The 26477-nt window shown below is 47.8% G+C and overlaps 12 protein-coding genes across 12 annotated transcripts; 4 read left to right on the top strand and 8 right to left on the bottom strand.

Moving 5' to 3' along the window:
* Nucleotides 1-109: 109 nt before the first annotated feature.
* N7537_004261 (lipase family protein) lies at nt 110-3549 on the bottom strand (the record flags this gene model as incomplete). Its single annotated transcript, XM_056895318.1, has 2 exons — nt 110-3202; nt 3259-3549. The coding sequence occupies 2 exons, from the start codon at nt 3547-3549 to the stop codon at nt 110-112; spliced, it is 3384 nt and encodes a 1127-aa protein (XP_056755066.1).
* Nucleotides 3550-3772: 223 nt separating this feature from the next.
* N7537_004260 (lactate 2-monooxygenase) lies at nt 3773-5159 on the bottom strand (the record flags this gene model as incomplete). The annotated part of the gene is made up of 4 exons (XM_056895317.1): nt 3773-4110; nt 4172-4814; nt 4877-4898; nt 4951-5159. The coding sequence occupies 4 exons, from the start codon at nt 5157-5159 to the stop codon at nt 3773-3775; spliced, it is 1212 nt and encodes a 403-aa protein (XP_056755065.1).
* Nucleotides 5160-5388: 229 nt separating this feature from the next.
* On the bottom strand, nt 5389-6960 carry N7537_004259 (MFS transporter; the record flags this gene model as incomplete). Its single annotated transcript, XM_056895316.1, has 2 exons — nt 5389-6396; nt 6451-6960. 2 exons carry the CDS (start codon nt 6958-6960, stop codon nt 5389-5391), a joined length of 1518 nt encoding a protein of 505 aa, XP_056755064.1.
* Nucleotides 6961-7496: 536 nt separating this feature from the next.
* Nucleotides 7497-8420, bottom strand: N7537_004258 (WD40 repeat domain-containing protein; the record flags this gene model as incomplete). Its single annotated transcript, XM_056895315.1, has 1 exon — nt 7497-8420. The coding sequence occupies one exon, from the start codon at nt 8418-8420 to the stop codon at nt 7497-7499; it is 924 nt and encodes a 307-aa protein (XP_056755063.1).
* A 978-nt stretch (nt 8421-9398) lies between these two features.
* N7537_004257 (putative MFS transporter) lies at nt 9399-10992 on the top strand (the record flags this gene model as incomplete). The annotated part of the gene is made up of 3 exons (XM_056895314.1): nt 9399-9573; nt 9645-9745; nt 9799-10992. 3 exons carry the CDS (start codon nt 9399-9401, stop codon nt 10990-10992), a joined length of 1470 nt encoding a protein of 489 aa, XP_056755062.1.
* A 565-nt stretch (nt 10993-11557) lies between these two features.
* N7537_004256 (uncharacterized protein) lies at nt 11558-12088 on the top strand (the record flags this gene model as incomplete). The annotated part of the gene is made up of 1 exon (XM_056895313.1): nt 11558-12088. The coding sequence occupies one exon, from the start codon at nt 11558-11560 to the stop codon at nt 12086-12088; it is 531 nt and encodes a 176-aa protein (XP_056755061.1).
* Nucleotides 12089-15460: 3372 nt separating this feature from the next.
* On the bottom strand, nt 15461-16389 carry N7537_004255 (acyl-CoA thioesterase; the record flags this gene model as incomplete). Its single annotated transcript, XM_056895312.1, has 2 exons — nt 15461-16240; nt 16300-16389. The coding sequence occupies 2 exons, from the start codon at nt 16387-16389 to the stop codon at nt 15461-15463; spliced, it is 870 nt and encodes a 289-aa protein (XP_056755060.1).
* A 1010-nt stretch (nt 16390-17399) lies between these two features.
* N7537_004254 (uncharacterized protein) lies at nt 17400-17840 on the bottom strand (the record flags this gene model as incomplete). Its single annotated transcript, XM_056895311.1, has 1 exon — nt 17400-17840. The coding sequence occupies one exon, from the start codon at nt 17838-17840 to the stop codon at nt 17400-17402; it is 441 nt and encodes a 146-aa protein (XP_056755059.1).
* A 672-nt stretch (nt 17841-18512) lies between these two features.
* N7537_004253 (thioesterase family protein) lies at nt 18513-19412 on the top strand (the record flags this gene model as incomplete). The annotated part of the gene is made up of 1 exon (XM_056895310.1): nt 18513-19412. The coding sequence occupies one exon, from the start codon at nt 18513-18515 to the stop codon at nt 19410-19412; it is 900 nt and encodes a 299-aa protein (XP_056755058.1).
* Nucleotides 19413-19981: 569 nt separating this feature from the next.
* On the top strand, nt 19982-21560 carry N7537_004252 (MFS transporter; the record flags this gene model as incomplete). The annotated part of the gene is made up of 4 exons (XM_056895309.1): nt 19982-20118; nt 20178-21198; nt 21258-21378; nt 21430-21560. 4 exons carry the CDS (start codon nt 19982-19984, stop codon nt 21558-21560), a joined length of 1410 nt encoding a protein of 469 aa, XP_056755057.1.
* Nucleotides 21561-22334: 774 nt separating this feature from the next.
* N7537_004251 (fungal specific transcription factor domain-containing protein) lies at nt 22335-23585 on the bottom strand (the record flags this gene model as incomplete). The annotated part of the gene is made up of 1 exon (XM_056895308.1): nt 22335-23585. The coding sequence occupies one exon, from the start codon at nt 23583-23585 to the stop codon at nt 22335-22337; it is 1251 nt and encodes a 416-aa protein (XP_056755056.1).
* Nucleotides 23586-25330: 1745 nt separating this feature from the next.
* On the bottom strand, nt 25331-26273 carry N7537_004250 (TDT family transporter; the record flags this gene model as incomplete). The annotated part of the gene is made up of 3 exons (XM_056895307.1): nt 25331-25631; nt 25689-26057; nt 26110-26273. 3 exons carry the CDS (start codon nt 26271-26273, stop codon nt 25331-25333), a joined length of 834 nt encoding a protein of 277 aa, XP_056755055.1.
* Nucleotides 26274-26477: the final 204 nt, after the last annotated feature.

The following is a 26477-nucleotide window of genomic DNA, read 5'->3' as shown; positions in this document are numbered from 1 at the left end:
CGAATAACTAAAGAAAGAGAAATGTATCTGCCCAATAAAACCCGCCAGTAAACGCCAATCCAAAAGAATATAGAACATAAGCTCTTAAATACCCAAACCCTTCCAAAGTCTACTCATCCAAAACCCCCCTCACCAACGCAGCAAGACTAGTTTCATACCGCGCAGGATTATGATCACTCAACATGCCACCAGCAAAGCGCAGCTCACCAAACCAAGCGTCAATATCCCGAATGAACCGTATCTGCACGCGAGTCGCAGGTCTCCCAAGACGCGGATACCCATCGACCCCGAGCTCTGGTGCCGTAAACGCATCCCGCTGTAGAACCCGCATCGTCTCAACGACAAAAACCTCACCGGGCGGCATGAGTTTTGGCGCACGCATCTCATCCCGTAGCAGTTTCAACGTCTTCCAGGCCCAGGCGTCTTCACCGACGCCGTCGCCCGCATTGACGACCAGCGGAGGCTGGTTGACGTAGAATTTGTGGATGATGCTTTGGCGGAGGGAATCGCTGACCCGTTGGCGGATGTGTGCTTTGGCACCTGTGGTGTCGTCTTTGAAGGATAGTGACGCTGTGTGCATGTCGTGTAGGATGCCTAGCGACAAGCTGGGGACTATGTCTGAGCCATTGACGATTGTTGTTATTAGGCCTCGCGTGGCGAGGCGGAGGAAGGGGGACATCACGGCTGGCGGGCCGTAGGCATAGACATGGATTGGGCGGTTCGCTGGAAGGGTATAGGTTGGTGGGCTGGGGTCTAGGGCATTGATATTGGGGTTTCTATCTGCGGTCAAGAGACGGGGACGAGTGGCGGGCTGGTATGAGGCTGTTACGAACGATGTACCTGTTGTGGAAGGGTTGGGTTCTGAAATCATCGTTGCGAGAAGGGCTGCGACGCCCCCGCCGAGTGAATGCCCGCATAGGACTATGCCGTAGTCTTGGAATTCTTCTAGTGCCGCGCGCAGGGTGATCATAACTCGACCGCCGCCGCCCTCTAGGAGCCGCTTGGCTGAGGCGTGCATGCCTTTGTGCACCTTCCAGCTTTTGCCTTGCCATTCGAGGTCGTCGTAATCACAAGTCATGTCTGTGAGGATGTCCTCGAAGCCCCAAGTTCCTCGTAGAGTCAGAACCACGGCTTTGGAGTCATGGTCGATGGAAAGATAGTGGACTAGTGGGAAGCCCGTCTCTGTCTCACCAGCTGCGTTCGAGCCACCAGCTGGATCGACGAATGACGATAGGAGGATGGTGGACGGTGGCAGACCTGCATTCTCTGAGAACGCACTGTGCTCGTGGCCGTCTGACTTCGTACTAGGTATATTCTTCGAGCCACTAGGAACACCCATGACCTTGAGCGCATTCGAGCCATATGAGGCAGAGGAGAACCGACAGAACCGGCGAATGTTTTGCACAAAGTGTCTCTTTGGAAAGATACCGGGAACAAAGCCATCACGATTGAGCGCCTGGATGGTTTCCATATCTTCATACGCACTCTTGCGAGGCCGATGCGCAAGCAGCAGCGACGTCTCAGACCCTGCAGTTGCTAAGGAATACAGGCTGGGGGTGTATGATTGGGATCTGCGATGCATAGCTGACGAGCTGGGGCGGTTATCATTTGCAGACAAAGTCCCCTCTGCTTCCGATCTTGTGACAGACATGGAGCTGCTGCTGCGAACATGAGTCTGGACTGCGGCAGGCGATCCAGAACGCGTACCAGCACCACGGCGTGAGAGGAATGTGTCGGTTTGAGTGAGAAGCGACTTCTGGCTCTCCTCTCGCACCGCATAATGCCCCCCTTGCGAGCCCGTAGAAACTTGCCTTTCGTGAGATGAGGCGTTTTTTGTTTGCGACTGTGGTGACTGTCTTTGGGGAGAGTTTGGGAAGGGCGACCTTCGTAAACCCCGGTTGGGAACAGGGGTTATCGGTCGATAGTTCAGAGGTTCAGTTTGTCTCTTCTTGAGAGCAGGTCTGCTGGAGGTCTCTCGCGCAGTCGCTTCCTTCACAGACGCTGTTCCTTTTGTAGGCCTGGGAGGTAGACGAGGACTCGTCATCCCCGAGGGCCCGGATGAGGCTATAGGTTGCTTCTTTCCCGGTGGCCGCTTGGCCTCATTCCTTTCCAGAACAGCTGGCTTAACCTTTTGTGCGAATTTCGTGAATGTGCCTTTGCTAGGTGCAGACTTAGGAGATTCATTCTGTAAATTGGGAGTTGTTCCACGGCGCTTGGGAGCAATGCCCTGTGTGGCATCAGGATGTAAATGCGACTGATCATAATGGGGCTTCATCGGACTATTGAACAATGGGTTGTCCGGCAATGCCCGTTTATGATGATCAGGCTCAGGTAGAGCAAGATTTCCAGAGCCGTCATACGGTCGCAGCTGAGTGCTCTGGGATTTGTTGAAGGCTGTCCTAAACACCACCGTATGCTTGGGAAACCGCCGCTGGTTGTCGGTCGTATTGGTATCTCCACAATCATGATCATGGTGGAATCTCTCCTCTATCATTTTCGTTCCAGGCGGGGCGGCGATCTCTGCCATATCATCATCGTAGACATCGACTGTGATCGTTCGTGCCGTCAGGATTTCCGATCTGATAGATGCGTGGCAGCCCTGAGGAAGTTGGCTCATGATATAAGCGCGGATATCCTCATCGGACACTTGCTGCTGACCATCCAACGGAATAGAGAGACGATGCCCAAACGGATCAGACATGCTCGACCGTTTGACTACATCAAAGGCTTCATCGCCATTTCCAGGCATCACGAAGGAAGCACTGCCAGGCTCCACCAACTCTTCATTATTGCGATCGGGGAATTGCAGTCGATGGGACCCGATCACGTCCGCTCTTGCGCCGTTGTCCAGGATGACAACATCCCAAACAATCTCATCCCCGCCATTCTGTCGTAGATGCCTTTCAGTATTCTTCTTACCCCAACGCTGCAATAGCGCGAAACCTAGAGAGCCAATGAGGAGGTCTCCGACACCGATATTCTGGGTACTTGCGCCAGGTTCAACGGATCTAAACTCACGTCGAATCAGCGTGATAATAGCCGCAATGGCCCTCGAAGACTCGGTGGATCCAAGAATGGCATCCAAAGTAGACAGAAGTGCCTGTGAGAGATTTGCAACCGAAGACAATGTGGCCGAGGAGAAATGAAATGTCGCAGCAGCGAAGAAAGATGCCGAGGTCACCGTCGTGTGGAGTGTCGCCAACTAGGGGGGTGTTAATCGAGACTAAGTCGACGGACCTGCAGGGTTTAGGAACATACACTTCGCTCGAGGAGAGACTCCGCTTCTGTCCTACCGTGTTCATCCCCACTACGAATCGCGACATCTCGTCCTGCCCTCGTCAAGATCCCCTCGACCAAAGCCCGGCTCAGTTCCAAGCCGGTTAAAGTCGTGGCTCGCGCACCATCCAGGGCTGCCCCGCCAAAGAATGTGCCCACTCTCAAAGATAGTGAGCTTGACTGGGCAATCAAAGATATCAATGACGCGATCGGTCGTGGGAGAAGAGTCGATCCTGAGGCTGGAGCGTGAGGGTGTGCATGGTCGAGATTCATTTCGACATCACGTTTTCCCGGGTCATTGGACCTTTTAAACATTTTTAAACATATCAAGAATAAGAATACATATATATAAATATATATTCAAACCATGAAGATTTTACATTTACAGTCCAAGGTTGTGTATAAGCCAGTTGATATCCCAACTATTGAAGATCGGCCATTCACATGTGATCGACTCCCAACATTTTCTATACACGTCCGTTCCTCTCTCTACGCTCTACATCATCGCTTTCACGTCACCTCCGTACTGCACCTTGCGAATCTGATTTCTGTCGCAATCTTTCACCGTCCGGATTCCCGATAGGCCCATGTTCTGCCACAAATCGGTCAAAAGACCCTTGAGAACCTGTCTGGCCCCATCTCGGCCCTGAATGCTCAATCCGTAAATCACCGGTCGACCAACAAGAACTGCTTTGGCTCCCAAACACAGTGCCTTAATCACATCCGAACCTGTCCGAATCCCGGAGTCAAAAAGTACCGTCATCTTGTCCCCGACTGCATCGACTATCTCCGGAAGAACGTCCAGGGACCCGATAGCGCCATCGACTTGACGGCCTGGACGAAAATTATTAGAGAAGGGCATGGAAAAAACCCCTCAGGCTAAAGAACCACTTACCACCATGATTTGATACCACAATCCCATCACACCCATATTTCAGCGCTAGCCTCGCATCATCCACATGCTGAATTCCCTTCAAGACAATCGGTCCATCCCAATTATTCCGCAGGAAACCCAAATCCTCCCACGAATGCGGACTTCCAGCGAAAATGTCACCGATCCACGCCCGCGAAGCACCAATGATATTTTCCTCAACCTTCGATCCAGTCTCCTTCTCGAACTTTGCGCGGAAAACAGGATCGCTAAACCCGACCTGATTCCCCACCCCCTTGATAAAGGGTACATAAGCGTTATCCAAATCAGCCGGTCGCCACGCTAGCGACCAGGTATCCAAGGTAACGACCAGAACCGAGAACCCGTTCTCTTTCGCCCGCTTTAGTAGCGACAGCGTAACATCGTTGTCCCTCGGCCAGTACAGCTGATACCATCGCTTCCCGTCCTTGTTGGCGGTCGCAACATCTTCAATCGAGCTAGTGCTCGCCGTGCTCATTGTATACGGCACCCCGACTTCCTCGCATACTTCTGCGAGACCTGTCTCCTTGTCTTCGTGGAAGATACCCTGTACGCCGACCGGTGCCACAATAAGGGGATTATCGTATTTCTGACCGAAGAGCTCAACCGAAACGTCTTGCTCGGGTGTCTAGGTATGTCATCAGTAAGCGAGAACGTACTCGTAGTTCATTGTATATTGCCCCAACTCACATTTCGCATCATCCGGGGGATTCTATCGGCATCTGTTAGTTTCTGAGTATCGTTGTGAGAATCTAGAACCCTACAGCTTCCACTGCCGAAATGCTAGCCGGTTACTATCCATTGTCGCTTTCTCGCCTGCTCCGCCGGCGACATAATTGAATGCGCGAACGCCTAGAGACTCTCGAGCTTGCTCCTCTAGCTTGCGGGGGTCGGTAGTCACACCGGGCAGGATGTCCATCAGGGCACCCTTGCCGTAGATCTCCGTTTGATAGCTGCCGTAGTTGTCAGACATTGTAAATCGTTGTAAATCGTTGGTAGTTGGAAGGTTACAGAATTCAAGTCCAAAGCTGGGGGGACAGCTAAGCCTCGGTGTGAAATGCGGAGGTGGATTGTACCGAGGTTACGTAGATTCATACTAGCTTTATGCATTAACGTGTTGCCCAAAATATCCTGTTTCATAGAGTATCCTTGCGTAATACGTAGAAAGTGAAATGAATTATAGCTTTTAAGCCATCCATACTTTATCCAGTAGCATAACTACTCCGAGCTCTAAGTCGCTCACCATATCTCCAAAGAACAATAGGTACTGGGCAGCCCATAACAACAGCAACAAGAGCAAGCATCGTAGTCCCCCATCCATAACCCAACGACTGATACATCCTTGGACCGAATAGAGGAAATCCAAACCCCGTCAGTCCACGAAGAATGTAAACAGCACCCGTCGCACTAGCCGCATACAAAGTAAAAGCCTCATACAGATATGCACTAGTACATTGGAACAGAATCATCGCAGCGCCGGCGAACAGCCCGATGCCAAGATCAGGCACAATCCAATGTGTGACGGCCTGCGCTCCCCATCCGTACCACAGCAGACCGACTGGGGCAAGGATCGAAGCGGGGAACATGAGAACTACTCTGAATTCTGGTTTGCCATTGTCGTCATGCTTCTTCTTCAGGGCTCGGTAAATTGGATCCGCGAGGAACCCGCATACCTGCGAGCCGAGGAAATATCCGATTCCCAGTGCGAGGTAGTTTAGACTAGCTGGGCCGGCGGGCTGGTGGTATTTCTCTTCCCACAAAGTTGTGAATGTTGAGAGTACAAGGTACATCAGCCCATATAGATAGGCGTAAAAGATGGCTAGGATTTGAACGATGGGCTGCACTCTTAAGAGCTGCAGCGGTCGGAGAAGAGAGTTGCGGTATAACTGGCCGACAGTCTGGTCGGGTTTCTCGTAAGGTGTCTTCAGTAGGGGAGAGTTTGTCGAAGCCGTTTTCAACATCTTCGCTTTTCTCCTCGCAAGGATGACGGGTGGATATGTCTCCTCCATAACAAGTAAACCAAGCACGATCAAGGCCCCGTCAAAGATAGACGTTGCCCAGAATGCCCAGCGCCATGTCGTGTATTGGGTGATAAACCCTCCAACGACAGCGCCCAGAGAAGGTCCAAAGACAGGCCCAAGATTGTAGATGGCAATAACCCAGCCGCGCTCTTCTTTGGGAAAACAGTCGCTAATGATGCCCGCACCCACCTATGTTTGGTGCATTAGAGCATGACCTAGGCGTAGAGGAAGGGGGATACTCACAACCAGTCCACCGGCGCCTCCAATGCCACTGAGTAGACGAGAAGCGAGTAACTCACCTTTATTTCGAGCGAACCCACATACCAGGTTAAAGATCAGGTAGAAAGAATTCCCCGAGTGCAAGACTGCGGCTCTTCCAAATATCTCGCTCAATGGGCCGAGTATCAAAGGGCCAAGACAGTAGGTCAGGACGAAGGTTGAGAGGACTAGGACTGCTTCTAGTGAGCTGCCCATGTACAGTTCGTCTTTGATGGTGCTCAACTCGGGCGCGACAATTGACGAAGACAGTGGCATTAAAAACACGGAAAGAGAGACAACAAGTGTTATGCTCCATTTCTTTGATCCGGGCCAGTTCAATGGGTTTCCGGGGTCGTTTCCTTCAAAGTCAATGGTCAAGGATTGGTGGCTTTGTCGTATCTCGGCGGTTTCTTGGAGAGCATTTTCTGTGATTGCGGGTTTGTTGTTGATTCCATCATAGACTCGAGGATCGCCATTTGAAATTAGTTGGCCCATAGTCTCAGACAATAAAGATATTGGAAAGATAGCAATGTTGAAGGGTATATTCCATCAAATCGAGCCACGATGGAAGTTAGGGTGTCCATCCTTGCCTGATTTGATACCAGACCAATTAAGCGTTTGCGACAGGGCTGTCCCATTGCGTGATAGGCTACCTATGTAGATAGAAGATTCCGAGTGAGTCATACTAGTGCAAACATTGCGAAGCCGGATCTGCAGCAAACCCCGCACCTTTCAGTGTCTGGCATTTTTGCATGAGTAGGCATTTTGGGCTTGAGAAGTTGGCGTCCACAGGTAAGTATTGAATGGAGGGGACGATCTTGGCCGGCTCTAGCGGCTTCGACCCAACTGTTCAAACCAGGTAAAGGAGACCAGTTTAGTTCCGGCCTTTGATTAATTAAATAAGTTGAATGCTAATCACAAGGAATTGCATTTAATCCGAAGAATCAAGAACATTGGTGGGTATCTCAAACAAAAAAAAAAGACACAAACGCCCGTGTCAACGAAAATGATCTTCCCTCTACGAGAGAGAATCACGCCGAGCTCCAGATCTTGATAGTCATGTCATCAGACGTGTAGACCACCATTTTCTCGTCGTGCGACAAAGTAATGGCCCGAACCCACCCCGAATAGCCCGTTAAGACACGGACGCACGCAAACCCTAATGGCACAGCCCATACACGGATGGTTAAGTCGTCGGCCGCTGATGCCACCAGGTTCCCATCACTAGAAAATGCGATCACGCGCAGAGGCCCAGAGTGTCCCTGGAGGACATTGAGCAAGGCGCCAGAAGTAGTATTCCAGATGCGCAGGTCTTTGTCCTGCGACCCCGACGCCAGCAACTTCCCATCAGGAGAGAAGCAGACAGCCCTGATTGAGGATTCATGGGAAATTAGTCGATGGATTTCATTGCCGGTGGTTGTGTCCCAGAGGCGAATCGTATTGTCGTCCGAGGTTGAAGCGAGAGTCTTCCCGTCAGGCGAAAAGGCCACAGCGCGTACCCAGCCCGAGTGCTCATTGAGGGTTTTGAGCAGCGAACCAGAGCTCACATTCCACAATCGTACGGTAAAATCATCTGAGGCCGAAGCGATGGTTCTTCCATCGGGGGAAAATTCCACCGCTCGCACTCTGCCGGTGTGGCCCTGCAGCATGCGGTAGGTGAACCCGTTGTTCACGTCGCTGATGCGAATAGTCATATCATCGGAGGCAGTGGCCAAGAATCGGCCCGTGGGGGAAAATCGCACACAGCGCACCCAGTTGGAATGGCCGTTGTCTTTTGCGGTGCCCCGCTGGAGACCGGTGTTGGCGTTCCATAGACGGATCATCATGTCATTGGAGACAGAGGCGAGGATTTCACCATTGGCGGAAAGGGCCACGTCCCAAATGAAGCCAGTATGGCCATCAAGTGTTTTGGATGAGGTTACCTTCCCAAAGGAAGGAGTGACTAGATCCGCCATTGGTTGAAGCGGTACTTTTTGATTTTGATGGGTTTTGATTGTGCGAGACCCAGAAGAACAGAAAGAGAGGATGCCGTTGCTCCAGACCTCTTCGTACGGCAGAGAAAGGAAAGCAAACGTTTGAACAGCTAATTCAGGAGTCGTTTGGGAAACTCTATAAAACGAGTTGACGTGCAGGATTTCTCATAATGAGAAGTGAAATCATGAGAGATGTGCGTCCGTCAGCAGTGCATTGCGGGGTGAACAGAATTGCAGGGGGAAAAAGTTCCGTTCATGGCAGATATCAATCCTAATTGAATATGGTGCAGAAAGAGTAAGAAAGTAATAGTTCCTCTTTGCAGCAAATAATAGGCACAAATAGGCAAAAATGACAGCCCCGGGGCCGGATTTTCTAATTAGGTAAGCTGGCTAGGCCGGTCCATTGTGATCTGGTGACCTTCCTATTTTGCTCTGTCAATGTAGACTTTTGATACCTTCCAGAAAAGGCACTTGTTATAATATGTCCTACGGAGATCTCTAGACTAGTGGCTTGCTATGTTTGACTTGACTGTGTATTGGCAGGCTCTGCATGTTCGCAGGCATCGTCTTACATCATCCTATGCAACTTCAAGGTCTACATATATATGTATACTCAGGACTACCATGGTACCTTATGAATTGGTTGAATATCTCCATGTTAAAATTATGATGTAATTTTTTTAAACATAATCCGAAGAAATAGGAGAAACAAAACTGCCTATGTACATAGGCACTTCATAGGCACTTCTCTTATCAATCGGCTGCCAAGGTCCCGACGTCCTTATCCAACCTCTTGGCGCTTGGCAACTTTAATTCTTCCTTTTCGCTTTTGGCTTTTTGCCTGAGATTGTTCCCTTAGCCTTGAGACATAATTGAAGTGACCTCCGGAAACACCTAGGCCCAGGGGCCGAGTCCATTCGTCCTCTTTTATTCTTTCTATCTGATATTTGGCTTCTCACCATGGGCCATGCTGAGCCTGACCCCGGTTCACCTAATGACCAAAATGTGCCGGATGAAATCAACTTAGGGCCAACTCTTCACGAGCAACAGATCGAGAAGACTCTGATTAGAAAGATTGACCTGCATATCCTTCCTGTTGTGGTGTTGTTGTATCTCTTCAGTTTCCTAGATCGAGGTACGTGGGGGTGGGGTGCCTGACTCATCCCTTTGCGCTTGCAACTGACATTGGCTGACTTGAATATGCAGTCAATATTGGAAATGCACGATTATACGGTTTGGAAGAGGACTTGGGACTCGTTGGCAACCAGTATCAAGTCTCCGTGTCTATCCTTTTTGTGACCTACTGTGTATGTATATCACGCAATTCAGTCACCGCACGGACGCTAACCCTAATGTTTAGTTCTTCGAGGTCCCTTCAAATCTGGTACTGAAGAAACTAAGGCCATCTCGGTATATAGCCACAATCTCAGTGATGTGGGGTATCGTTGCAACCCTCACAGGAATCACTCAGAATTATGGCGGCTTGGTTGCCTGCCGAATCCTTCTTGGAGTCGTAGAAGCAGGACTTTTCCCAGGCTTTATAACCTACCTCACTATTTTCTATAGCAAACGCGAGATTGCCTTGCGAACAAGTTACCTGTTTAGCAGTGCTGCTATTGCCGGAGCCTTTGGCGGGTTACTGGCTTACGGCATTGGGTTTATGGACGGCATCTGTGGATTGAGAGGCTGGCGCTGGATCATGATCATCGAGGGAATCCCGACAGTTCTACTTGGAGTGGTAACCTGGTTCGCCTTGGCAGATGACCCGGATACAGCTTACTATCTCAACAAAGAGGAGCGGGCGCTTGTTGCCCTCCGCCGGAGTCGTTATATCGGCCAGACAGAGTCTGCGCAGAAGTTCCACTGGGCGGATGTGAAAGAGGGCGTCTTAGACTGGAAGATCTGGGCGTTCTCCTTTGGTCAGTTTGGTATCGATACCATGCTCTATGGATATAGCACCTTCCTACCTACTATTATCAAAGGCATGGGCAACTGGACCACCGCCGAGGTCCAGGCATTGACAATCCCTTGCTATGGACTGGGTGCCATCGCCTATTTGGGCGTTGCCTGGTTGAGCGATCGAACCCAACACCGTGCATTTTTCATATGTCTCTTCTGCACTATCTCAGTTGTTGGCTATGGCATCTTGATTTCAGACTCATCCTCGGGTGTTCATTACTTCGGTGCCTTGATGGTTGCTCTGGGGCTTTACGTTGCTGTTGGTTTACCTCTCGCCTGGTTGCCTACAAACCTGCCACGATACGCAAAACGCACCTACGCAACCGGCCTGCAGCTTACGTTTGGAAACATCAGCGGAGTCATGTCTCCTTTCTTGTATCCCAATTCCGAAGGCCCGCGCTTTGTCCGTGGTAACGCTGTCACTTTAGGTATGGTGGCATTTGCGGGTCTCGTGTACGGTTTCATGTGGATTTCCTATCGTTTTATCAACAAACGCAGAGCCCAGGGTCTGGAGGATGAGAAAATATCGTCGCTGTCGGAGCAGGATATCCAGGAAATGGGTGATCGAAACCCCAGGTTCTTGTACAGCATTTAAATACATAATCCGAACTATCTCCTTGTTTGTGAATGTGTCTTTTCTTTCGGATGATGTCTTTTGAGGTGTATATGAAGATGGTAAAAAAAGCATATACTTTGTGCAAGAGACCTTTGATGCATACGGGGCATATACAACACTCTTCGGCCCCCAAGCCGTCATAGCTCAATGTTTACAAATTTCGGTAATATATGGGAGCTGGTGTCATTTACGCATCGAACTCCTTATTCACTGCAGGGTTGCAATGGAGCTCTGCGAATAGCCAGTAGAACGTGATCCCAAATACGGATTTGAAGCTTGAAGGAGGAAGAGTTGGGGGCGGGCGGGGAGGCTTATACTCCCAGGTGGGCACTCCACATGATTTCAATTTCCAGATTGGGCTACCGCTCTGAACCATGGAAGGAACAACCATAAGCCCCGAAGGCGACGCCTCCAAAAATGATGATGTCATTCCCAACTGGGATATAAGTCCGGGGTAAACTCCTAAATCTACAAACGTCAATCTCTCCGCCCTGAACTTCGCATCACAGATCCATCGACCTGATAGCAACCACAATCGAAAACCATGAAGAACTTCACGCCCCTGAATCGAGCAATTCAAGCAGCCACCACTACCTACCCCATACACTCACATCCCCTTCGCAGCACGTGTTATATCCAAGCACAGAAAAGACCTCAGACAGAGGAGCGCATCCTAGAAAGGTGTATTCTTAACCCCGAACGAGCAGAAACCTGCCAATCAGGCACAGACGACGAGGTCGGGCGACACAAATCTCCATACGACCCGTCCAAAACAGCACCTGAGAAGGAGCACCTCGCACTGGAGGAAGAATACAGACTGGAAGGGGATACCGTTCATGACCCGCTTTTTTTTAGTCCTGCAAATAGGGATGTCAGTCAACTTCTGGATCCGATGGCTGGCACCATTCGTGGTTTGCAACACCTAAGGAGTGTCAAGGGCTGGACTAGAAAGCGGAAGGAGGCACTTCTAAGGACGGCGCCATACAAGATGAGGAAATATGAGAATGTATTCTTTGAGCTTAGGAAGCCTCATGAAAAGGTTGGTTTCAAGGTTGATATGATTGGCTTTCTTTGAAGCTGGCTGACTTGGTTATAGAAGGGTTGAGTCTACCGGTTCAGCAGAATGTTTCCCACTCTTGTCCATTGATAGTTATCAAATTGAGATCAATGACATTTGCAAATGTGCTCTGATCGGTTCTTGTAGATCTTCCTCACATAAGATGTTGAATCCACGTCTGGGGAAAGTTCAGCTTAGCCCAACCAAGACCCTATATTCGTTCTCGAATGTCATGCTGATTCTTTCTGTCCGCTCTTTACTATTATAGTTGGATACAGTCGAAAATGTCTGGAAAATACGAGCTACAATGTACGTAAGCATAATCATAGGATACTGTTCTGCATGGTCATTAGTTGATGTGTTGCCGGCAGTGGCAAGAGAAGAAAGCTTACGACCAGGGAAAATTCTAGGACCCTTGTTAAAATGACGATGGCGGTTGGAGCGAGTCTCTCCTATCATACCAATTGCCTGACCAAGAGCGGCAGGCTTTAATACCATCGCAGACTGCATAGGCGTTGACGGGGTTACTCTCTCATCTTCCAGTCGCAGATGGTGCTATTTCGTGGATTAGATATATGTTATCCTCACAAAGACCAGAGAAAGCCATTGGGTCATCGTGACCCTAAGCCGTATATATGGGAACTGGGTTTCCAAATCATTTCTATCTGGGCTATGACTACTATCGCCATTACTTTCCTATGGTGGCCCTTAGGTGGTATCTATAAGGAACTCGAGCCTTGGCTTAAAGGGGGCTTCAAAGTCAAACGACTACTTACCATTGAAAATTGTTTTCAAACATTCGCAAATATGCTCGTCTGAAAAATCAGGCCAATAGAAACTCATCCTGAATGTCAAAAAGTAGCCATGCAGTCTCATGCAGTCTGGTTGACTCGTGCAGATTGAGAAAATAACCCCAAATAAGCAAGCAGTTCATGGCCTCGTGACAAGATCTGTCTGCAGCATTATAATATGTGTGGATTGTACTTGCATCAGCACTGGTGGTAGTAAATATAATAATCATCACCGTGCAGTCTTGAATAATATGCCGACATATCGTCGGCCCCGAGGTACTGTCGTGACGATTGCTTCTATTTACTAGAATCTGCTCAATTTTGGTATTACTCGGACCGAGACAATGCATGCATGGGGTCCTTTTGGACTTTTCACTGCGTTTACGGGATGTGCCACTGTATGGGAACTGAATGATGCAACATTGGAAGTATGTTAATAGTTCCGGTCTCTCGGCTTATCATTCCCAGAAACAACGCTCGAACAAGAGTCATATGATAAAAAGGAGAACGGGTCTATTTTACCGAACAAAAGTCCACAATCAGATCATGACCCATGACACGTCCCTCCGTCTTACTGCAGAGCCTTTTTTATAATTATCTATTTCAATCGCACAATTTGCGCTACTGAAATCCTAGATCAAGGCTTCCATTGATTCCAGCTGACAGCCATTATATGTCGCCTTGTGCTGATACCACGCAAGAACCTGACCTGTAAGGTGTGTGCTTCCCAGCATTTGAATTAGCTCTTAACATAATGGCGATGAGATATCGCGATGCAGCGAGGAAGCAAACGTATATTCAACATCAGTCTTGTAGAACCCCGGTACTCGACCTAGAATGACAGTACTGTGTAATAGTTCTGTCGTTTTGTAAGTATATCTCGGCAACCTATCACAACATCTTCGAACTCACTACGACAGAATAAATCAAGATAAAGGATGCGATCTGCTTTCCTTCCCGATATCTTAGGAAGTGCACAGTGTTGTTTCATGGATACTCCGCGCTCGCTTAGATATCCTTCAACATCTCGACAGTCGAACCATTGACCCCCAAGCCCAAATGTCTTAAGTACTTTCTGTTGATGAAAGTCTGTATCCCCATCCAAGGACCTATCAGCTATCGCCATGCTTCCAAGAACACGCCTTGTAATCCGGCGATTCGGAGGGTAAATTGCATTTCCAAATTCGTCTTTGGGCGGGGAGTGTGTCCCTCCTGGTCTATTTGTAGAGCCAGGCCGTAGTAATAATTTCCGAGAAGCCACATATTCACAGGTACCAGGTGGTGGATTGTGATTTGCCATTTCAGATGCAGCTGGGCTCTTCCCTGGATTTTCTGACTGCGGTAGAAAAATTGCTGCACGCAGCTTATTAAGTCGCTCATATATTGCTGGACGACTGACAGAGGCATCGGCATCGTTCTCAAGGTTGGCAAATGCGTCTCGGATCTTCTCAATCTGAGCTTCTAGTTCGGATACTCGCACAGTTGCATTATGAAGAATCACCTTCTGCTTCGCCCTGTGTACTTTTTGAGCCTGTCGGAGTTGGTTTCTCCGCTCCTACTGAGTTTTAACTATAGCCCGTTCCAAAGAATTAAGTGAACACAAACAATTCTGACCTGGGATAAAACAGAAGCACCTGGTGCATCTAGCCGCTGTCTACCCGGGCGTTTAGAACGTAGTGGATATTTTCCTCTATCCACTGAAACGCTATCCTCCGGATTAGCTACAGAGTTCTCACCAAACATTTCGGTGTCATGGGTTAATGGCCTTGTATGTTTCTTCATGGCAAGGGTACAAGGTGGTGTCTTCGAGAGCAATAGTGTAACGATTCTTCCCACAACAGAATCAGAGTCGTATGTTGAATCCTATGGGTGGTGTGCTGGTGTGCCGATATTTCTATGATATCCTAATCACTCGACGGCCTCGGCTCTCATTGCGTTGGGTTAGCCGTGTGGGTCACGCCAAATCCTCAACTCTTCAGATCATTCATTTCTTTTTCGACATCCGAGGAAATATTTTGGTCCAAAAATGGTAGTAAAATGTAATTGGCCAAAAGACCACTATCTCTGCCCCTTATTCATATATCTTAGGACTAATATATGTACCAGAAGTTTCATAAAACATGTCATAATGCAACGGCCGCATTTATCAATGATATAAGAATAGAGGGAAAGCAGAAGGTGATTTCCAATTACTATGGAGAGTCCTGCTATATTCCGGAGAGAGGCACTGAATGAGAGATAAAGATACGGAAACTAGCTGAACTTTCAGATAGATAGCAAAATACAGAGAACCGATGGCCTGAGGTAAATTACAGGGAAACAAGCATGACTTGAAATGCTAAGGCCTATGCCCAACCAGGCCAAGGCGGATGTAGGCCAGCAAGATAAGGTATATTGACAGAAATCTGGTGTACGAACAATGTATGGTATGAATGACCGATGTTGAGAACTCTAAAAATGACAAAACCTTTTTCAACAATCTATGCGGACATCGATGACTAACTGTAATATGCACTTTGTATGGTATCTGGTAAGATACCCTGTTTTCACCATGTACTCGACTTGGTATTCGACATATATCGCAAGAAACGGCTCTCTGCTATCTCCATAACAGATCGGTATATCTTCCAAGCGCCGTATGAATCTCGCCCTCGAAGCAGTTGTTGACGCCGTCCCACCCCATTTTCAATTGGGCAACTTCCAAATCCCTTTTGCGTCTTGCCTCAATTTCTCGCCAGACTAAACGAGAAGGATTTGTTTGGTCAGACCCAGTGGGGTCAGAGCCCATCTCGGCATCTGTAGACGGAAGCAGGCCACATTCCTTTAGCATATTTTCTGGGGCGAATGTCTTCCTTCCTTGCTTGAACACGTATCGGGACACTGCAGATGCGAATACGCTTCGGCGCTTCTTTTCTTGCATCACCCCGTCTCCACGCTCCCTCGAACGAGATGGTATCTCGACACTATCTTTTTGGAGGCAGAATTGTTTTGGTCGATAGGCGCCTCGGACGACAAAATGCGTCACGATATAGATCCATTTCTCATCCCAACTCAGAACACGCGACCAAACTTCAAACGGTTGATATGGTTTGATCTCTCTGTGGAAAACACACTGTACGCCACTTAAGATCATGGTTGCAGTATTTTGCGTTGGACGGAACGACAGGCGCTGGCTGAATAGGAGAAGACTAAGATTGCCCCGCGAGATATCCATGTCGGTGAAGTATGTCGAATTGGATTTGTGAATATTGTAATCGCATTCGCTCACGGGCGATCTTGTACGGTGAATGGCGGGGAGGAAGAGACATTCTGGGCTCAGCTGGTCGATAGTGACAGGGGTGATGAAGAGTCGAGTCAAAAGCGTTCGGACAAATCGGAACTGTGCATAATTTGTTAGTGACGTGATTTTTATGGGTTCGGTTATAGCAAAATACTCACATGCCATACCCATGGCAGGTTCTTATATGCAAGTAGTAAAATCACTAGAACTGCGATAACCGTTGGCGTATCAAGCGCGAAGTTGGCCATTTTATTTTCCGAAATCCCAGTGGATGGGGACGACTGGAGACAAGAACACACAAAGTCCAGGAAAGGGATCCTATCTTTTATAATAAGAATTATAATCCCAGGTTCGCTTTGTTGGGAGTATCCCCAACGTACGGGTCTTGATGTCGTTGATTAGAATATCTCGGCATTCTGATTTATGCCCCACACGGGCACTCCGGAATATAAGTAGTATTCAATTTGCAAGCAAACAGCCTTATATTATGATCATTTATCCTTCTTTCTCTATTTTGTCTCCGGTCTCACTGCCATCATGTTTAAGACGGTCCCGGTTTTTTAACACCCACCAACTTGCATATCTTGCCGTGGGTTTCTCTGTAATCTATATTCTAGCAGTAAGAAAATATCGTTACCAACGTGCCCGTTCTGTTGAAACAAAATATTACCGAAATGGACGTCCATTATCGGAGATGACTGTCATCGAAGCCCATGAGGTGGTGCGCAATCTATACAGCCAACTTCTGGATTGCCCATCCTTGGTATGTGAAGCCAACCTTTTCTAATCGGTGGAGCTTCAAGGCAATTTTGCCGTGGATAACTGGCGGACCTTCTCTGACAGTCTGGGGTCTATGGCGAGCAGACGGATATGACCTGAGAACTATTGGCCCCACTGCCCAGGAGAAACGCGGAGTGGATGAAATGGAGGACATATCCACAGAATTAAAGAAGCAAGGATATGCTGGTGGATGCCCGTTTCATTCCTAACTACCAGGTCCTATATCTCTCTTCTCTCGCATATTACATTTTTTTATCAAAGTAGGTTTGTGGTATGGACAGTCTCCAATATACAAGAGATCTCATCAAGGTTAGGATAGCCCCGTATGCGTTGTGGGCATTCGACATGTCCGGATCAGGAGCTGTGCTCGCCAACAAGCGTATGTTGGGGAATCCATTGTCTTATTTCTATGATAGGATCCGCACATCAAGGGAAGGCTGGTTAGGTACATTTGATCCAAAGTAACATAAGCATGAATTCAGACTCCAATTGGGACAGAAGAAAGAACTTGTGACGCATATGTCTCATAACAGAAGACACCCAAAGCCACACCAGCAAAGAAGTCCGTGAAAATCGTCAAAAACCAGAACCATGGAATTTGAGGAACTCCTCCAAAGAAGTGAGCTGGCGTGCGGACGCCCAGGCTTGCGTAGCTGCCAAGATACAGAATCGATTTTCGATATTTACCAGACATGTACAGTCTGTATCCATAAAACCCGCAAAACGTGTGAAATGGATAGGAAATGAGTATTCCAATGCGATATGCTTTGGGGCTTTCATAGATGAAAGGAACTGGAGGATAGTCTGCGGCCTGAGTGTAATTGTGCGCGTAGTGAATGGTGGTTGTAAGCATCAAATAGAAAAGGAGCATTCGCAAGCGAGGCAGTTCTGTAGATGGTGTAAAGGTCTCCCGAGGCATGGTTGTTGGTCCAAATTGTTTGCGAGAGATGTCGGTTTCAAGCGAGACGAATAAGCGTACTGAGGATGCAAAAGCCAATAAGTTTTACGGGCGACAGAGAATATAAAACTTGGTTCAAGCCAGTAAATAATATTTTCACAGGCACTCCAAGTAATATGCTCTTCGGTCTCACCACTGAGGGAAACCGAGGTATTAGAATATCTTTATCTTCCGAGGGTGATGACCTAGTTATTGTAATCAAGAAATACCTCGGTGAATTTGATCATTCAGTGACCTGCCTTTGCAACATGTAGGCTATACTGGGAATGGGCCTCAGGCAGTTTGTCAGAGGGCCTTATTGCAGTGTCCGCACAATAGACACAATAAAAATATGATCAATGAGCACTGAACTTGCCGAAACTCTACCAGTTGGATCATTTTAGCGAACCTAACGCGCATTACGATAGCGTCGATTTTGGCTAGTTTTCAATAACTCCCGTAGATCATTTCATGATTACAATAGCAAGGGTTGAGAAAATAGTCGCGAAGCCTTTGAAGGTTCATTGCTACCTCGGCATATTCATGATTCGTGACTCTTCCCTATTTAAAGAGCATAAATGTTTCAAATTATGGATAGATTCATATTTGGTTTATATTGTTGTTTCAAGCCCTCAAACATGTCATAGACAGCCAATGGACGTCTCCGACATTACCCTCAACCGCCAAATTGGCGTTAAAGCTATACGGCCTGGCTGCTATCGCTCTGTTGTCAATCCGACACGAATGGGCAAGCTCTCATCGACTGCATTCGGAGGGAATTTGTTGGCAATTGCGGTGAATTCTACATACCAGACTGTCTCACATCTTCATCACTTATATTCCATTTGTGGGCACTTCCTCCGTCCTGCCACAACAGACCGCAAATTGATTTGCGAGGTGCAAAATGTACGGGATACCAGGAGCTTCCAGACGCGAGTCGTAAGAGTCAGCCAGGAAGCGGATGATGGTTCGATGAGAGCATGCCTCGTCGCATCGGCCGATTTCCATGTCGAGGAACCTGCATCTATGGTCGCATACAGCGTTCTCCCCCAAGCTAGCAGTTCTGTGACTCCAGTGTCGGACAATACGAAGAATTCTGCGCCCCATGGGTATGGCCTTTACAAGTATATCGAGAAATTCACGGATGTTCAACCAATCTTCCTTCAAGGCGATACAGATCGAATTCCAGAGACCGCTCCGTCAGTGGTATCCAGCGAAAGATTTCGAGTGCGTGGTCCGCTAGAAAGTCAGGCTGAAGAGCTGTCCGCTCTTGCTTTCTACATGGATCGAGGTCTTGCGTACATCCCTGCGGGTCATAGCGGGTACGAGTTGCTAGATGCAAGTGCTTGTGCCACTTTAGATTTTGCTCTACGGATATTCAGGCCACAAATTACCCTAAAGAATTGGCATATCTCAGAACAGCGAACTGCTGTTGCAAACAATGCCAGGGCTTTTAGTGAGGGGCAAGTGTGGGACGAGAATGGTATTCTCATTGCCAGCATGACCCAGCAAACTATGCTGCGCCCTAAACCTGGGTTTATACCACGGATCTGATTGATAATTCTATTCGCTCGTCATCCTTCTAGTCTGGTTAGACATTGTTGTAATTCAGAAGATTGAATTTCTTTTTTTTTTTTTTTTCCACTATTCTGAGGGAAACATAAGGCTACATGTATATACGACGAGAAGATCAAGTTGATTTCCAACGAGCTTGGTTTTTGTATGCACATTTCGGGATTAACTCGAGTTCTCAACATCGGTCATTTCTACTATACATTGTCCGTACACCAGATTTCTGTCAAGTTGTTCCCCTGTAGAATGGGATCGGGCCAAGCATTGGCCCCAGGAGGTCGCCGAATTAGTGGGCCACTCCCAACACGCTGGATTTCGGCATTTCAGCCGTCTCATTTACTATACATCCCAACAACGTAGGGTCTAAATAAATTCAAAAAGATCGCCGATCACGGGATGTGAGGTAGACTCAATGAAGGTGTGTTTTAACTCCGAAAGATATCCGACTGATCCGTAGGCTCGCATAAATATTTTGATACTCTTTGTATAGATTGCTACACATATCACCTTGCGATTAAGCCCAAGGTCCCCTTTGAAAAAATCAGGATATAATGTCCGAGCCAATGGAGCAGTCGCGAACTGATACCATTGTATCAGACTGGGCCAATGATCCTGATAATGCAAAGAATTGGCCGACAGCCAAAAAGCTTTACAACACTGCTGTGCCTGCCTTACTATGTTTTTTGATGTAGGCAAGCATTCTGTCATGTATATGATGATCCTGCTGATATAAGAGGCATTTCACAGATCATTCGGGCTGGCGATTTATTCGCCATCTCATGAAAGCGCCCAAGAGGATTTCCACACTAGCACCACTCTCGCCCTGCTCCCCTTCACACTATACGTCTACGGTCTCGCATTTGGTCCAGCAGTCTCGGCGCCGCTAAGTGAAACATTTGGTCGAAAATTTATCTATGTCTTTGTGACCCCGATCGCGTTGCTGTTTATTCTGGGCGGCAGTTTTGCGAAGAACCTTGCGGCTCTTGCCATCTGCCGGCTATTGGCCGGTATCACGATCTCTGCGCCGCTGGCTGTTGGTGCAGGGACTATAATGGACATGTGGACTGGGGTAGACACAAATCGCGGCGTGGTCTTGATCATGACTATTGCATTCCTGGGGCCAGCGCTTGGCGAACTGGTAGGTGGCTGGATCGCCCAATACAAAAGCTGGCAATGGTCGCTGTGGACTACCTTGTTCCTTGGTGCAGGTGTCTGGATATTCGCGCTGGGAGCCCAGGAGACTTATGCGGGTCCTGTGATGCGTCGCAAGGCTAAGAATCTTGGATTGCCCATACCGCCGGCCCCTATCCCAACTGGCCTAGCTGGAGTCCGTTTTGTGGCCACAGTCACACTAGTAAGGCCGCTATACATGCTTATACGCGAGCCTATTGTGACACTTTGCTCACTCTACTCGTCTCTGAACTTCTCTATACTGTTTTGCTTTTTAGCATGTATTCCGCTGATTTTCAGCACCACGTACAACTTTACGCCCGGAGAAAGTGGGCTGGTGTTGATTGGAATCGCTGTGGGATGCGTTCTTGGAGGTATAGTTTTGATCCTCCTTGATTCTTATACTCTGAAGCGACATCTTTTCAAGTGCAAGAACGTCGCACCACCACCAGAGCGAATGCTGTGGGGCGCAATGATAGGAGGTCCTCTGATGGCGGCTTCATTGTTCTGGTTTGCGTGGACTGCCCGGCCAGGGATCCATTGGATTAGTAGCATTGTAGCGACAGGTCTGTTTGGTTTCTCAAACATTCTGGTTTTTGTGAGTTGGCTACCCATTCGCATTGATTACTACAGCTTTCCTGACGATGCCATTACTAGGTTTCGACAATGCTTTACTTGACCAATGTATACGGTGCCAAATACGGAGCATCGGCGCTGGCAGCCAATGGGCTACTGCGATACCTCGTCGGTGGCTCATTTCCCTTGTTCACAATTCCAAGTATGTCGCCCGTGTGCTTTTCTTTGAGCATCTTTCTCATACAATTCTTAGTGTACAGGAATCTTGGTTACCCCTGGGCCACGAGCTTGCTTGGGTTTCTGGCAGTCGCGTTCGCCTTTTTACCGTGGATATTCTATATACTCGGCAGCAGGGTCCGTCAGTCTAGTGCTTACATTCAATGAGACTTGCACATATTGAGGGAAGGGTCCTTCGCCATACACTCACACATGTGCCTTAGGCGCGTAATTTTATTGAACGAACATTGATGGCCAATCTTGGGAATAAAAATCAATATAACCTTCTTATTGGCTAACCACGCTTTTCCCTGTTGCTTTGCTCCCAGACCTTGGGTGGACTTGGTATTAAGAGTATTTTCAAATCTAACCGACTCTCTGTGAATATAGAAACTTGCACCATATCCTGAGACAATCCTGCATCGCCGCTTGTAGAATTGGAGCTAGAAAAATAGTTTCCTTTGAATACACTTTTTTTGAAACAGCTTTACGGACTTAATATGATATAAATTAATAATTGATCAAGACGTTACATTTCGACTGATGGTTGGTTGATGTCATTTCATTCGCCTAGAGCACTTCAAATGGTAAGTAAATATGCAGGAGTGAACGACTGACTAGTCTGTTGAGATTCATATAGCTGACTCCAAATTGGTTCTATATTGCAAGCCAATTAGGCCATTCCACAAATCAGACAGCCCCATAGACCCATACGACTTAAGGATGCCCTCACTGTACTAGCAATGCCAAGTTCGCCGACTAGTGGGTCGGATCCACGGCATTCTCGGCGTCCACAGGTGCATCGCCTCTAGGCTTGTAACTTCACCAGCAAAGTTGGGATTTCTAATATTATAGACTTCAAATATTTGCGGTTTTTACAGTGAGGTAATGTGATGGTATTTTGCTAGCTAAGTGAGGGAATTATCGTGGGAAGGGAAGCGATCACTTTTTGAGGACAGGGATAAACATAGATCCAACGAGTTCGTAGCCTGCCTCTGCTGAGGCCGTCTCAACCTCGCGTGTGGTGGCTCGGAGATTTTCCACAGAAGAGGCTGCAATGTTCCATATTCTGCCCATCGTTTTGAGAACACCTATGTTCAACGCCAAATATGAGTAATGCTTCCCGAATGGCTGCCCGATAGGGGCAGACAAAACAGTCACCTGAATGATAGAGCTAAGGACGAGAGTGCAAGCAAAAAAGGGAGAATTACTCGTCACAGACGTAGAAAGGGAAGCGAGCTTGGACAGTTCGACGGCTGCGTTGACAATTTTGGCTGTGTGCATTTGTGGATTCGGCGACGGTGATGATATAGGTGGAGGTCTGGAACAAAACACCTCGCCGGTATTTGGGAGGAAGGAGACTAGGAAGGACTTCGAGAAATGAAGGTAAATAGAGGCGCAATGCATGATCATAGCCGACTGGAAATCAATTTGATTCACTTTTCCATCCATCTGGAGAATAGTGCTGCGGTCGCTGGGCCATCGGTGGAACCAAGCCGAGATCATTGAGTCTAGTATTTCCAACGTGTCTTCAGAAGCATGTGTCTCGCAGGCGATGAGGCAGTGTCGGAGAATGAATGTCGCCTCGACACGATAAGCAAGTGCTGAGATGCGATCATCATCAGAGAATGCCCGGTGGCCTAGGTCCTTCGCGGATATGGAGAAGACCCCAGAGTGACCGCCCACAAACTTCTCATCCTCAGATGGAAGAGACACGTCAGGCGTTCCTATGCTGAATTGTAAAGTGCCTCCAACTTGCACAGCAGCGAGAAGAGTGTCCACGATGAAACTCTCCCACAATGTCCGCCTCATGCTCTCTGCACGAGCGGTGCTCTGCACCTCCACAGTATCCGAGAGCTCTCGGCAATGGAGTCCGAGCCTGAGGCTACAGTCAATAGCAAAACCTGCGCATTTCTTTGCGCATTCGGGGGCTTTACGGCCATGGAATAGGATACTCAAAAGAACATATGCTTGCACTTTTTCCAACGCCAATTCAGCGTTGTCGGTGGCCGTCCAAAGGTCGTTCGAGCACTCAAGAGTTTGACCAGCCGAAACATGATGCAATCCAATGAACTCGACGATGTTCACGAGATACTGAGGTGGTGAAGACATAACCCAGAGATCAAAGGGTGGGAGTATTGGATGCGCAGGGTAAAAGTACTCGTAGAATACTTTTATCAAATGGATTCTCATTTGTGGTAAACCCTGTGGAGACTCTGTCATGTATGATGGAGAAAGGTCGCTCGAAGCCATGAGGGATAATGAGGCATCAGGGAGAAAGGAAGTTTCTTCAACGCTCGGGATGTACCACGTATCGAGGCACGGAAATTGACTCGGTTGTCCTCTCCGCCCGCGACGTGATGGAACGAAGTGACAAAAGAGTGACAGAGCGCGACACCGGTCACATCCCTCCGGCTTGCCATCACATTTGAGATGTTTCTCGCGACAATTAAGACACGCAACTGATGCAGTTGCACTTGTGCTTGTCTGGTTGGGGGGATCCATTTGGGTAGTGTTAGTAAATGTTAGTAAAGAGAAAACGCTGGCTCCATGTGAGATCTAGGGCTAATCCACAAGTGGCAAAAGTGGCTTGCGGAAACGGGGGTACGTGGTGAAGCTATGGCAAAGAATTACATGAAATTTTAGAGACTTAATGCAAAGCCTACCCCACATATATAACAATGAAGTACTGAAGTATAAAGACATTCAGCTTAATTTGTATCTGTATATCTCCGACGCATCATATGAGCCCCAGGGCCCCGGTTAGATGGACCCGGGACGGACGGCCCGGTGGGCACCTACCTGGGCAATCTCGGATGTCCCAAGACTACAGCCCATCTATACCTAGGTACACCCTACACAACCAGCATAAAGTACAATACGTTGATATTGTGTGCTATATATAACCCTCTATAGGTGGAAGGAGAGGAAGACTGTAAGAGGCATAGCATAACCGGGCGTGGGCTTTTAATTTGCAGTGTTTTCCAGCTTTCCTCAACTAGATCAATTTATGTGGATCTGTAGCCGAGCATATGTAATCTGTTTGTAAATGACCCCAAAAGGATTTAAAAGGTAGATAAGGTGATTCTAATTTTAGGCGTTCAGTGCTGCTTTTGGGGCCAACTAATTGTAAGTTGAGTGATGTGTGTCATATGATCACTTCCAAAGGCATCTACAGTGCTACGTGGCTCAAATCAATGCTGACATTCAAGATGGCCTTATAATCTAGTACCATTTGTGGGTTTGTGTGGGTTCTCTTTGTCTAGTTTGGTGTCAACCTCTTGCTCTACTAAGCTTCAAAGTCTCGCCATTCATAACTATGTCCAACATATGCAGAAGCTGATTCTTAGTCTAGATTAACAAGTTGGCGGCCTTTGGACTACGCCCTTGATCCATGCTTCGCTTCCTGGGACCTCTTTGGCTCATACTCCTGGAGGTCACCCAAACAGGGTGCCACAAATAGACTACGATTGAAAATGCCCTTCAGTGTGAAGAGCGATACCAAAATCCAGAGCAATAGAACACAAACAGATAGTACCTAGGATGATTTAGCCATTTGACAATGAAATAATTGCGTGAGAATAGCTTACTGTTCCCAGAACTCTGAAGAACCTGGACGGCATTTCTTGGCCCAGTTGGTTGGTGCAAGTTGTAAAGACGCCGAGCGGGAAGGTGAATGCCCACCATCCGAGGTTGAATGGAAGTTTCTTCGACCGAATAATAGCTGCCACTGCAAAGAACAGCCATATACAACCAAATGACCACAAGAGAAGACCCATTAGGAAGCCGATGTCGTATAACGTATTGCCTGATCCGGATCTCAACGTTCCTGTAAGTGGGAAAACCTTTTGTGCAGCCGCCCCCAACTTTTGAATTCTTTGCAGAAAAAAATAAGGTATTAGTGCGAGACTTGCACACACCGGTCATTCGAAAGGTACTCACCCAAATCCCCCTTGGCCAAGAGGGCCGAGAGGCAAGAATGTGCTAACAATCACTGCTTTCTGTGGTAGTTTGTATAGCATGAGGCGCATCAAATAAATGACAATGATCATCATTGCCAGGGGTACTCCAATACCCCATAACACATAACTCACGATGATAGTTCCTAGAGCATACTGAGGATCTGGGAGTAGATCAGCCACAATAGATCCCGATGCCGCTGCAACGACACAAGACACAATGGGAAGCAGCCAAGCGGCACCCATCGCCTGTAGCTTGCTGTCAGACGTCCGAGTCATCCTGGAACGCGAGTCAGTCTTGATAACACCTTAAAGAGAAGGATTTGCATGTCCATACATAATAAATGGTATCCCGAAGCATGTCACAATAGATACAACAACATCTGCAACCCACAGAGCCCAGGCAAAGTAAGCAGCCCAGTCTCCCCAGACTGGTATACAGACATAGCAAATCATATTGATTATGGTGGCAAATCCCATAGGGAGAGTTCCAAGGAAAAGGGATTGCGTGGGATGGGTCACCATGAGGTAGAATATCTTCGGGTAGAGGACATATCGCAAGATGGTGATGTTGAAGAAAATAACGAAAAGTAGTATATTCAAACAAAATATCGCCACTGATATCCAGTATAACCATTTGCCATTATAGGGTAAAGTGTGGAGCAGAATAGAAGTGATCCCGGTGCCCATATTGACCGAGAACCAACTTAAGCACGAAGAGTTAGCAAAAGTCGACAACCTACACTCGAGACACCTACGCCGGTGTGAAATTCCGCACGAGATGCCGCCAGCCACCGTTATGTTTCGACTGGTTTGTGTAATAATCTGCATTATTACGTTCCGGTGGCTCTGATATCCCATTGATGTTGGCCTCGTTGCCGCCAGATAAGACCTCGTTCTGATTGTCTCGTGGCGACATCATGCCAAGATGAGTTTAAGTCAGTTTCCGAGATATTGATTTTTTTGAGCGGTCGGCAAGAAGAAAAATCCAATTGAGATTGATAAAGGTTGTCACCAATTCAAATCGTTTAGACGAAGCAGAAAATAGAAGTTCAAGAACACGGATCAAAGCAGCTTTTTGAGAACTTGAGAGTCAATTTCGATGGTGCTATCCCCCTGGTCCAAG

Source organism: Penicillium hordei, assembly GCF_028827395.1.
Source record: "Penicillium hordei strain IBT 12815 chromosome Unknown utg000002l_segment0_segment0, whole genome shotgun sequence".
Taxonomy (NCBI): domain Eukaryota; kingdom Fungi; phylum Ascomycota; class Eurotiomycetes; order Eurotiales; family Aspergillaceae; genus Penicillium; species Penicillium hordei.
This window is presented reverse-complemented; position numbering and strand designations above follow the sequence as displayed.